At 36.0% G+C, this 12,330-nt stretch overlaps 1 protein-coding gene across 1 annotated transcript; it reads right to left on the bottom strand.

Annotated features, from left to right (window-relative positions):
• Window positions 1-6,005: 6,005 nt before the first annotated feature.
• On the bottom strand, window positions 6,006-7,140 carry LOC148690187 (uncharacterized). The gene has a single exon (XM_088687318.1). The coding sequence runs from the start codon at window positions 7,085-7,087 to the stop codon at window positions 6,125-6,127; it is 963 nt and encodes a 320-aa protein (XP_088543444.1). The 5' UTR covers window positions 7,088-7,140; the 3' UTR covers window positions 6,006-6,124.
• Between the last annotated feature and the right edge of the window lie 5,190 nt (window positions 7,141-12,330).

Genomic DNA, 12,330 nt, shown 5'->3' with positions numbered 1-12,330 from the left:
AATCTGGCAAGGGATGAGAATTAATTACCGGAGTCACAAACCAAGGCCTTTAGAACAGAGCTCACCAAATCAGTATTAGAGACAAGTTGATTAATAGCAACAAGAGAGTCATCGATAAACTTAGCATGTTGAAGGTAGTCAGAGACTCAGAGATAGAACTCGAGCCCTTTGTAAGAGCAAGAAATTGAAACCGAAAGTTGATGGCATTGGCGAGAGACTGTTAAGTAAAGTGGTCATGGAGGCACTTCCGAATAGCATGAGAGGAGTTAGTAAGTGACAAAATAGGCTCGAAAAGAGTGAACGTCAAATAACTGACAATCAGTTGGTCAATCTGAAACCACTGAGCAAACATGGGATTTGGTGCAGTGGGTTCCTCGCCAGCAATAGAGATAGTAGCGGCAGGGGCCAGGATTGAGCCATCCACACAGCCAAATAAATCGTGACCTAAAAGAAATGGTTTCATCTGACTAAGCCATAGCAATTTGAAAAAGTGAGCTACGTTAGGATTGGAGAGAGATGGTCCAATTGTGGTAGAGGAAGAGGAAGAGTGAGAGGCCATGGGAAAAAGTGTGGAAAAGGCACGGCAAGGAAGGGTAAATTGCTAGGGGGGAAGGCAACAATAAAGGAAGATAAAGATTAGGCTAGGGTTTTTACTAGGAAGGGGTAACCTAAAACTAGTGATACCATGTAGAATTATAATTTCCTTGATTTCATTGATATCACAATATTACAAATATAGTCTAATCAACTAACTTGAAATACAAGTAATCAAAAGTCCACAGAGATTTACAAGACCTAGCCCAATAAAATCCTAACCGGATTCTCCTACACTAAAACTAACTTAATGATTTGGTTGATATATGAGATTTTATTAGGGGCATTAGTGGAAAGAAAAGAAAGAAGTTTTAAACACAATTAATACATGGACTTGAGTTTAAGATAAGTCCACTTGGCATTCATTGAGTGGGAAAGGCAAATAGGAAAAGATTAGTAGGAAAGGTAGCTAGTATCCCTCTAAGTCTTAAATACATATGAAAACATAATAATAAGTCTTATATACATATGAAAACGTAGCACTATTATCTTAGTTAGAATTATAAGATTAGTACATCTTTAAGTTTTAGTCGATAAAATTACATAGTTGGTAGCCACATTTCAAATGTAGGGATGGCAACAATTCAGTTTATGGACAGAAATGTTATATTCATCCCTGTAATCTCCTGACTCTTGCTCTCGAACTGGCTTGTATGCTTGTACCATCTCTGTACCAGTTGCAGGTTTTGGTCCTAAAACCAAGCTCGGTTCTCTTACCAACTCCATAAGGGGAAGTAGCGGCCCACTAACAACAAAGGGAATTTAGTCTAACCATATTCATAATCATAAATTAACCATCAGGGATTATCCATAACCATACTTATCGGGTAATGGATTCCCCATCGATAACCATACTTATCGGGTAATGGATTTCCTATCGGTTAACGATTATATCCATTTTCATCAATACAAAAAAATATATTTGTTCAATTGGCACATTATAATTTAGTAGATGCTAATTTTAATTCGTCATTAAACATTTGATGTATAACATGATTCAATGAATGTATCTTGTAGAGTATAAAAATTAAAGCATTAAATTTAAAACATTGATGATGTTGGCTGATCTTTGATATCTCCCATAAATACCATTGAATTCTCATTGATTTTGATTCAAAACTTTTGAGCTTTTCCACAACATGCAATTTTTGTGTTACAAGATAATGAGTTCGATGAATAATAAATATACAAATAGATATATATATATATATATATATACACACACACACATATTATAAATTATATTATTTATCGTTTGGGTTGGATTCGGATACGGGTACAAATGGGAGGCTCGTATAATCATATTCAAAACCCTAATATTCCCAGTTTTTCTGTATCCAAAATATACCCAAAACCGTTTCATCCGAACGGTTATGTACGGTTATTAGGTTTAATGGTTATAATTGTCATCCCTATTCACATGGTGTGAAGAGAAAGTGATACAGTGAAGAACTAAAGCTTCTCAACCCTTCTACTAAAAACTCCGGTGGGCTGTAGTGGGATAACTTTCCTCTAGTACATTGGAATTTCGGACTGCTCTTCAGATTATCACTGATCATGTTCAAGCGCTAGCCAGAACCAATCTTCCCCTGCATGTGCTAGGTTGTTTGCGTTTATTCACCTTTATCCGCATCAACGGTATGAATTTGGATTTAGGTTGTGAACATCAAATGAGTGAAGTGGATGAACATCAAATGAGTGAAGTGGATGAACATCAAATGAGTGAAGTGGATGAACCAGTTCCCGAATTAATCATTGCCAATCAGTCTACCAATCAACCCACTACCGATCAGCATGCCGATCAGTCTGCTGATCTAGCCCACTCTCGATCAGTGTGCTGATCGGTCGTCTGAAGTGTCCTCAGAGAAGCAGTATATGAGACTCCCAAACTAGCTGTTGTCCAATACACCCCAAAGGAATTTCCTCCTCGTAGCATGAGAGGTATCCTAAAAGCTACCTATGAGGGTCGAACCTTACTAGTAAAGTCAAATATCCCATTAGCAATTATGTGTCAACGGATAGGTTATCAAGGTCATATTTAACACTTGTGAACTAATTATATTTTGTATCTATGTATCTATTCTTAACAATGCGTAGAAAGCCTTTGCCGATCCAAGGTGGAAAGCAGCAATGGACAAAGAGATGAATTCCTTAAAGAAGAATGAAACATGCGAGATCGTTGAATTACCACCAGGGAAATAACCTGTAGGGTGTTGATGGGTTTAAACAGTGAATTATAATTTTGATGGATTAATTGAAAGATACAAAGCATGACTTATGGCGAAGGGATACACACGGATGTATGGAATTGATTATGCTGAGAAACTCCAGTAGCAAAACTCAACACCGCTAGAGTTCTTTTGTCACTATCAACAAATCTTGACTGACTGTTGCACCAATTTAATGTGAAGAATGTGTTTCTGCATGGAGAATCAACTAAAGTAATGTAAATGGAGCTCCCACCTAGTTCGAATCGGCCGGCCAAGCATTAAAATAAAAGTGTGTCAATTGAAAAAAGCATCGTTTGGTCTCAAACAATCACTGGGAGCTTTGTTTGGATGATTCACGAAGTCCATGAGAGTCTTCGGCTACAAACAAAGTAATTTTGATCATACTTTATTCTTGAAGAAGAAGAAAGGTAAGGTTAGGGTACTCATTGTTTATGTAGATGATTATCCTGAGGAGCGACAAGCATTGCAAAGTTCCATGCTACGCGAATTCGAGATGAAAGATCTTGGTCCACCAAAGTATTCATTGGGTAAGTTGCCCATTCGAAGGATGGCATATTTCCGTCATAGAGAAAACATGCTGTTGATTTGTTACATGAGACTAAAATGTCAGCGTGTCACCTAGTTGATATACCATTGGAAGAAGGTTTGAAGTTGTGGTTTGATCTGGATCAACGACTGTGTGATAAGAAGAGACACTAGCGGTTGGTAGGAAGATTGATGTATCTAGCTCATACGTGGCTAGACTTGGGTTACGCTATAAGTGTGGTAAGCCAATTTATGCATGATCCTAGGAAGCAAGATATGTATGCATTTATGCGAATTTTGTGAAGTTAGCTTTAGGAAAGGGATCTTGTTCTCAAAGAATGGTCATTTGAGAGTTGAAGCATATACAGATGTCGATTGGGTGATCAATCAATGATAGACGTTCAACTTGAAGTTACTTCATGTTTGTGGTAGGTAATCTGGTGATTGGAGAAGTAAAAAACATAAAGTAGCTTCTCGCTCAAGTGTCAAAGTGGGGTTTTATCACAATCAGTCAAAGTGGAATTTTATCACAAAACGCCTCAATATTAGTTGAAGTGGAATTAGAATATTTAGATTTTTCTTTCTTTCTTTCTTAGTGTCAAATATCACCACTGTGACTTATCCCTATCCTTGTATCTAAGAGTGTTTCAGAATCAACCAACAGATGTAATTATCTAATTCGGTTAAGATTCAGAATCGGATAACATAATTTTTACCTTTCCAGTGCCGCGAAAACCTTGTTCACAGCTTACCAGACAAACATAGGCCAATGCTATTAAAATTGACAGCTCCACATATATATAAATTAATGGAAATTTAATAATATTATTATTATATTAAATTTATTAATTGAATGGAAATTATAAGTAATGTTTTTTTTTTTTTTTTTTAGAGAAGTATGATAATTCATTGCAAAGAAATTCAGAATACAAACAAAGTAAGGATAGTGTGCATACTAGGTCTCGATAAAACTTTACTGGGAATTTCACTCCAGTCCAAGAGAAAAGAGTGTCTCCCACAACATAATTGAATGGAAATTATAAGTAATGTTTTTTTTTTTTTTTTAGAGAAGTATGATAATTCATTGCAAAGAAATTCAGAATACAAACAAAGTAAGGATAGTGTGCATACTAGGCCTCGATAAAACTTTACTGGGAATTTCACTCCAGTCCAAGAGAAAAGAGTGTCTCCCACAACATAAAGGACGTATCCTCAAATGTCAATCCATAAACAAATTCCAAACTATCTTCAAACAAAATATGCAACTTGGGGGGGTCTTCCACCCACTAAACTGATTGCTTACAAAGCTTTCAACCATTTTGTGCAGTGAGCGCCAACCGTGGGGTAAAGCTTTCGACCATTTCTTCCATAGTCTTTTACACACGCTGCAACTCAGTCTAAACCACCAGCAGAAAATGTCTCCAACAAATTGGATTAGTTGGACCCACATCCACATAGTATCAGTAGGAGACCTATGCCCGCAGAACTACGAACACAAAATCAAGGTAACTCGCCCCTATCGGCATAGACGAAGCAGTCACTTCTCCTAAGGAAACCTAAGAAGACCTAGGAACGCTAGAGAGCAATTTTATAAGAAGACCAAGACTAAACTAAAATAATTAAAATAATTAAAACCAATCCATTTACCCATCACCACTTGCAACTAGTGCAAGTCTGCTGCACCCACGAGCCAAGGCCACCAAGGGAAGGTGGAGCCAACACTAAACAGTTGAGAAGGACCACATAACACAGAAAATCAAGCCATAGGGGGGATTTGACTCCACAACAACAAAAAATCACCAGCCCAAACCCGCAGATCTAGTCCCAAAAACAGGGGAGAAGCCTTGTATAGGAATAAATCTGGAGAAATGTATCAGAGGCCTGCATTTGAGCCGAAAAGGATGGTCGCCGACAAAGGGAGAGGAGAAAAAGGTGCTACGCAGCACCACAGAGGAGTGGATGCATCGGGGGGGGGGGGGGGAGAGAGAGAGAGAGAGAGACTGGGTAGGAAGCGGGAGGGGAGAGGCTACGAGGAGGGGGCGCTAAAAGGAGGGAGGAGAGGTTGCCACCAGTCCCAAGCCAAAGCAAAGGACCGACGACTGGAGTTTGCAATTTTGGGGTTGAGTTTGGAGAAGGAAAAGGGAGAGCGGCTAGGGTTTTAAACTGGGTGTTGTTAGTTATAAGTGATGTTTTTTTGGTGGAAATACGTGTCTATCTTAATGAAGAGTTGTAACTTTTGACTCTTTATGAATGGTCACATACTTTCCAAAAAGGTATCTCAAATTCTATAAATAAGGAAGCCCCTATAACCATTTAATTACTTCTACATTCACATAATCATAGATAAAGTGCACTAACATTAGAGAGTCTCATTGATTCCAAATGAGACAGTTTTCAACACAATTGTGGTTCATTGGAGCCTTGTGATTTGGAGTGCTACTATTACAAGGACGTGATCGTTGTATCTTGGGAGACAAGCGCTGATCAACCATGAGCACCGTAGTAGGGCATAAACTTGTCGTAAGGACAGGATGTCTGACATTCGCCTCAACCGTATTTTCAGGTTTTTATAATCTATTATGTCATGTACATTTAACACTGGTCATTCATGTGCATACATTACTTTGATATATAATTGCATGAATTGTTTCTTGATTTTATATGTGATTAATATAGCAAGTAGACTTATTTTTCCAACATAAATGGAGCAACAGAAAATATGGTTACAACAGATGCGCAAATTGGAAAAATATTAGAAATACAGACATCGTTCATCATGCCACATCTGCACTGATAAAAGGGGCAGATGCAGATGTGGCCACTTTCGTATATTCGGTGCTTCCTTGCATTTCAAGCTCTTCTCCATGAGTCTCCTTACACTTATGGTAAAGGACAGTATAAATCATTAGCATGGACATCCTGATAAAGCAGAATATAAGATTCATGAGGAGCAATGGAATCGTTGCCGCATTTAGTGACTTGTTTGTCCCAGTCTTGTGCCAACCATACAAGACCAAAAGAGAGAATGCTCCGGACAAAAGATTTAGGAAAAATCCCCGTAGCATAGATCCTTTAATAAGCTGTCCAGCCTTCCCTAGTGCCTCGATGCCACTTTTTTTTTCGAGTACTGAAACAACTAGTGCTAAATTCCAAACAACAGCTAGATAGGCCTGGAAAACCAAAGCCAAAAGAAATATGGTTTTGGAGAAAGCAGGCGTAGTATATGTAAGATCAAAAGTCAGCAACAAAGGAAGCAGAAAGACTATAATAAATAGATAAAAGCCTAAATCAAGTAGGGTTACGTAAAACCAAGTAACAAATGGTCTTTTCAACGATTTCACAGCCCTTGATAGGAGTTCCTTGACAGACAGGTCTTGACCACGATAAGTGACCCCTGATGCTAAAATTGAAGCTGTTGTAAAGAATAATGAGGCAAAACAGGAAGCGGAAATGAAAAGCCACTCAAGTCCAGCAAATAACCGGAGGTCCTTTTTCAAAGTAACCAAAAGGTGGTTGAAGTCGGGGGTACCAGCGACCGTAGAAGGTAGGAGGGCTGCATTGAGGGTGAAATCAATGAGCAATGGTTTGATGGAGTACATATTGCTCACCAAGAGGATAGAGCTAAAGGAAATTATGAGTAAGATGATGCAGGACATGAGCTTCACATTTTTCAAGAAAAGTTTGAGGGTTTCTCTTAGAATTCCCACGAAATCCAAAAGCATATAAAATTTCATCATGAAATTAAAAGGATTGAAGTTCTTGAAAAAGTTTCAATCTCTTGTTTTTTGAATTAATTGTAGAACAGCACTGATGGCTGATATTTATAGACCATTAATTAATATTGTGAATTGTTTTTTGTATTATTTTCTGAATCTTTCTACTGGCTACGTACACAAAGAAAAAGTAAACAAGTTGCCTTGTATTATCAGAAGCCAACAATTGAACGTAAACAAGTTGCCTTATATTATCAGAAGCCAACAATTGGTAGCTAAAAGTCAATCATGCGTTTATTATGCAGGAATAATACTTTCTTCATTACTTCATTTCCTATTAATTTCGTTCAGATCCAAAAGAGTTGACGCGGCAAAGCAGAAGAATAGACCCGGCCTGCAATTAAGAATAATTAATAATACCAGTCATTTTCAATTTATCGGAAAAACGATCATATGATGTTATTTTTTACTTACAGTATAACTTGTGGTTTTGTTCTTTATTAAAATACCCTCGAAGTGTAACACCAAGTCGTCCACTCTTATCACAACACATAAAATGATATAGTACGTGACGTGTTTTGCTATAATTAAAATTTCTATAAAAAAATATGTTAGTTAATTGTCCCATTCCACAGGAGAAATCCACATGAGGAACAGGTAAGACCTGCTACAAATTGGTGTGGATGTAAATAAAAATAAAAACAGTGACAAGGTCAAGCCCGTTGTTTAACCCAGCAGCTTATGGGCACAAAAGTAAATACCGCGGAGATTATATATGAATATCTATGGTTTAGTCAAGTCCATCTTCAAAACAGATTATCCCTCAAAAAAATGGTTTAAGACTTAGGGGCGGATCTATTAAGGGACCCACATGGTCTCGGGACCAATCGGAAGTTTGATTAAGTGGCTGTGAGGGCCTCTGAGGACCACCCAAGTCTAGGCATGTAGTGGAGGGGGAGGAGCGTGGCTGCACAACATTTCTGGTATTTTGCATTCTGGAAACTGGAGGAAGAAGAAGACTAAATGGTTTTGAGCCAAGTCATTTAAGTAAAACGGTGTGTTCGGTTAAATGGTTTGAAAAGACACCCTCCTTTAAGCCTATACTAAAGCCCGTTCTTTAATATATAGTTTTTACCATTTTTTACTAAAAAAATAAAAAGATTCAAACTTTTAAAGATATCTGACTTTCCCAATTCCAATACTAACAACCCTAATTGGTTATCCCATTCCCCAATTCCACGCTCTTCCTCCACGACCAGGTCCACGGACAACTAATCAGTTGTCTTTTCTCCACCACCATTTAATCTCTTCATTTTTAAATTTAAGTAAATTTTTCATTTTAGTCTAAATTAATCACGTAGAATGTTAAATATAGTTATTGTTAATTTGTTATGATTTTTTTATATTGTTTGGATCATGTGTTGGTTAGTTCATTTATATTTTTTTACTTTATCAATTGATATGGTTTTTTTGTTTTGCTTAATTGATATGTGTAGAAATTAGGAGTATGAAACGATATTACAAGGGAAAATCATTAGAATATAAAACCTCGTCATAGACAAATTTAGTCTTTATAGCTTGTAATGTTGTTTGTACATATATTATGAATGAAAAATTGTAATTTATCATTTAATTTTTTCAAAGTTATATTTTGTCCAATGTTCTATAAAAAGTTAGGAGCTAGTCGGGTGGCGGGCAAGGTATATCTACCCAACAAGTTCAATATTTAAAAAACAGTAAGTATATAATCATAATGAGGAGTATTCTTGGATGATAGATTATATTCTTACTGTTCATGATCCTTGTATTGGATTGGACATAGACTAAACTATTTAACGTTGCTGTATCTAGTTTATTTCTTTGTTTTGTAAGTATCCTCTCAAAAGTTCTGCAATTCATTTCACAATTGGATGAACTTGTAGTCAATCCATCATTTGAAAATTAGGTACACCATTTTCACAAGTATACCACCATGAAACTAAAAATAAAAAATAACTCACAATTAATAAAAATAACCAAATCTGTCTAGGACTGCCTAGGTGCACCTAGGACGGCCTAGCTCCAGACTGATTTTTTGAAACTATTTTCCCTAAATAGGGACGAGTCTTCACCACCTAGCTCTTAGACCGATTTTTAGAACACTGATTTTGTCCAATATTTTTTGGAGCATTTATATTGGGACCACCAAATATTAAAATCCTAGATCTGCCACTGCTAAGACTGATTCAAATACCCAACTTCTAGAGTCTAAAGTCATCGTGATAAAAGATCATAATATTGGATTTATTCTAATATAAATCAACCTTAAATGGTCTACAACATATAATAGAAATGTAATATTGGATATTAACATAGATATTGTGATTTGATCTCCTAAGGTATCAATCTTATATTAGGTATTATGTATCTTGTAATACAAGTAAGATCAATGGAGTCCTTGATTATATGTGATTATGATTTCTAAGTGATAGGCTAAAAAAAAGGGGTTTGGAATTCCTTTATGGACGGAACCTTAATGCCTTAGCTAGTATAAATGCAAACCCTAGATACACAACAAACACTTCTCATAAAGTAGTTATATCCGGCTAGATGCTTTGTAGAAGACTTTGGTGTTGCCGTAGCTCTCATCCTTGATTTGATTAAAGATGTAGAGAAAAATTGAAAAATTGATGCAGATGTCAGGTTTCTTCTTCTTTACGGTGATGACTAAGAGCTGATTAGGAACGGAAATTTTGATTAGACAATAGCATTACGCGGACTTCTCTATATTATAAATTCATTATATTATTAAGTGTTGAGAAATACAGTACACATGTCTTGAAAAATTTGTGCAATCTTTTAATCCACATCCGTCTATTGCCGTAAGTAACATCATCATATTTGACCTCCGCATTCCTTTTCTCTTGCGGCAACAAGGTCATAAATTACAGAGCATGGTTTTAATCTCTGCCATTTTTTACAGGATTTATGCTAATTAAATTCATATCCATATCACCAAGTTTTCGATCAGGCTGAATAAAATCATCTACCATAGCAAAATGGTTTGTTTCATTGAATTCAACTTTAGTGATGGTTTATGGTATTGTACTTTGGTTGATATATATTTGGTTGGATCCCTGAAGCTTAAATTGGTTATAAGATTAAGATATACTTACATAAGTGATGTGCTAATTATTACAGAGCATGTACAAACATTGAATACCATGGTTCGCTTCAATTCAGCAGTGACGTCCTAGTAAGGAGGCCCATATGGATGCCTCTCTTGAAGCCAACATCATACACAAGAAAACACCTTCCCGAGAGAAGACTAGTCATGGTAACAAGCCTTTGGGGTCGGTGACGATATATATATAGTTTTATGTTTGTTTATTTCGAGCAGATGAAATTAGTAATATTATCCGCGAGTGTACACATTCTAATTGAACGACTAGTTCTAATTGTTTTGTTCCGAAGCCAATATAATAAAATTATGTAATGTAATGTGATGCGTATACCTCAAAGAGTAGGCACTTTGGGGATCTATTTTCCTTTTGAGAAGTATGACTTATGCATTTATTCCACGCCATTTTTTGGTGTCTCTCCATATTTGGGTCAGAAACTAGCGTTAATAAGCTCGGCAAAAGTATAGGTTATATACAATTATAATCTCAAGTTTTGTAAGCATGTATGTGTATTTACATTTGTTCTAACCTTGCACTGGAGAATTTCTTGAGATCCCTCAATCTAGGAAGCCCAATGAAGAGGTTCATACATACATCAGCATGTACGATTCTGGTATGATCTTTTCTTTTGGTCATCATGATAAATTCAATTATATATATATATACACACACACACACACAAAGAATGGTTGTGTTGGATTTAAGAAGTGTTAAATTGTTCCCACAAAATCCAACCATGTCGTGACATCTTTCTGATTGCAAGAGATGGAATCAGTTTTGTTATAGAATTTATCAATACTATTGTGATATGTTGTGTCTATATATATGATTGTGATAACACATATTAAAGTTGCGTTGCAGGGATGCATATGCTAAGTTTTATATGTATTTATACATGAAAGTAAGTTAAGTAAATTTTGACAACTTTTATTATGGCGTGAATAGCATTACAAGTATGGCTATTTTGTTTCAAAGATGTGTAAGGTGACACATTTTCCCCTAATTTTTTCGTGACCTCATTTGATAAATTATAACTATTTGTTTGAACCAATTTTCACGAGATGTGAATGAAGTTTTATGCTATTAATAGCACAAGAAATCTGCATCACTAATTTGTCGGGGTTGTCTACAATTTTGCTTTCTTATCTCAGTAGTCATTCAATTCTACTTGACTAGTTCACTATAAAGAATTGGTGCATAACTTGTTGATTGACTGAGAATGCAATGGCAAGGACAAGAACGGTATACAAATGAATGAGGTTTGTAGTAATTATGTGACAGTTCACAGTTGATTTTATTTATTCTTATATGAGAGTTATGGTTAGTCATGTGATTATATATATGTTTATAAAGAAGTAGTGAACATATGAAGGCATGAAGTATGTACTTCATCCAAAGCATGTGACTTAATTGATAAGCATAAGTTTTCAAACTTGTATATAGTTTGTTAGTTTTTCCTATACCTAAAGAATTTAAACAATGCTTTCATTAGTCAATTTTTTTGTGTCATAAGGGGAGAAAAAAGAATTATTCAAGGCTAAAGTATGGCAAAGTATTGGAGATGTTGCGTTTGGAAGAAAAGAATTTTGGTTGTTCATTTATTTAATTTGGTATTTACAAGGCTAATGCATGATTTTGATGCTAATGTTTGAGTAGTCTTGTTGTGATGACCCGTCCCTAATTTTCTATGTGAATTTCCTTCACGAGTATGTAATATGACGATTATGCCCTTACTGGCAAAGTGGAACCGGATGTGGACGTATTTATTCGACTTTTAATTTATTTTTGCTATTATCGTAATTACATAGTACTCGTTGTTACGAATACATGAGTGTGAGGTAGACCTGAATTGGAATTGTAACGAAAAAGTTACATTTAGTTAAAGTACGTTAACAACGGGTAGAATTGTACACATGTGTGCTAATAATTTAGTGTAGGAAATACTATTTTTGATAAGGAGACAGATTTCGTGTACCTTGAATTATACAAAATCTTATCACTTTCTCTCTTTAAAAATCGGGTCTCGTTAACCTACCTCACCACCAATCAGCTTTTCCCCCATTTCTACTCACCCAATCAGAGGCCTCCTTTCTGTCCAATCAGAAA

This window comes from Pyrus communis, chromosome 16 (assembly GCF_041283825.1).
Source record: "Pyrus communis isolate YQ-2024b chromosome 16, ASM4128382v1, whole genome shotgun sequence".
NCBI lineage: Eukaryota > Viridiplantae > Streptophyta > Magnoliopsida > Rosales > Rosaceae > Pyrus > Pyrus communis.
Note: the sequence above shows the minus strand (reverse complement) of the source record. Positions and strands in the feature narration are given on the sequence as shown.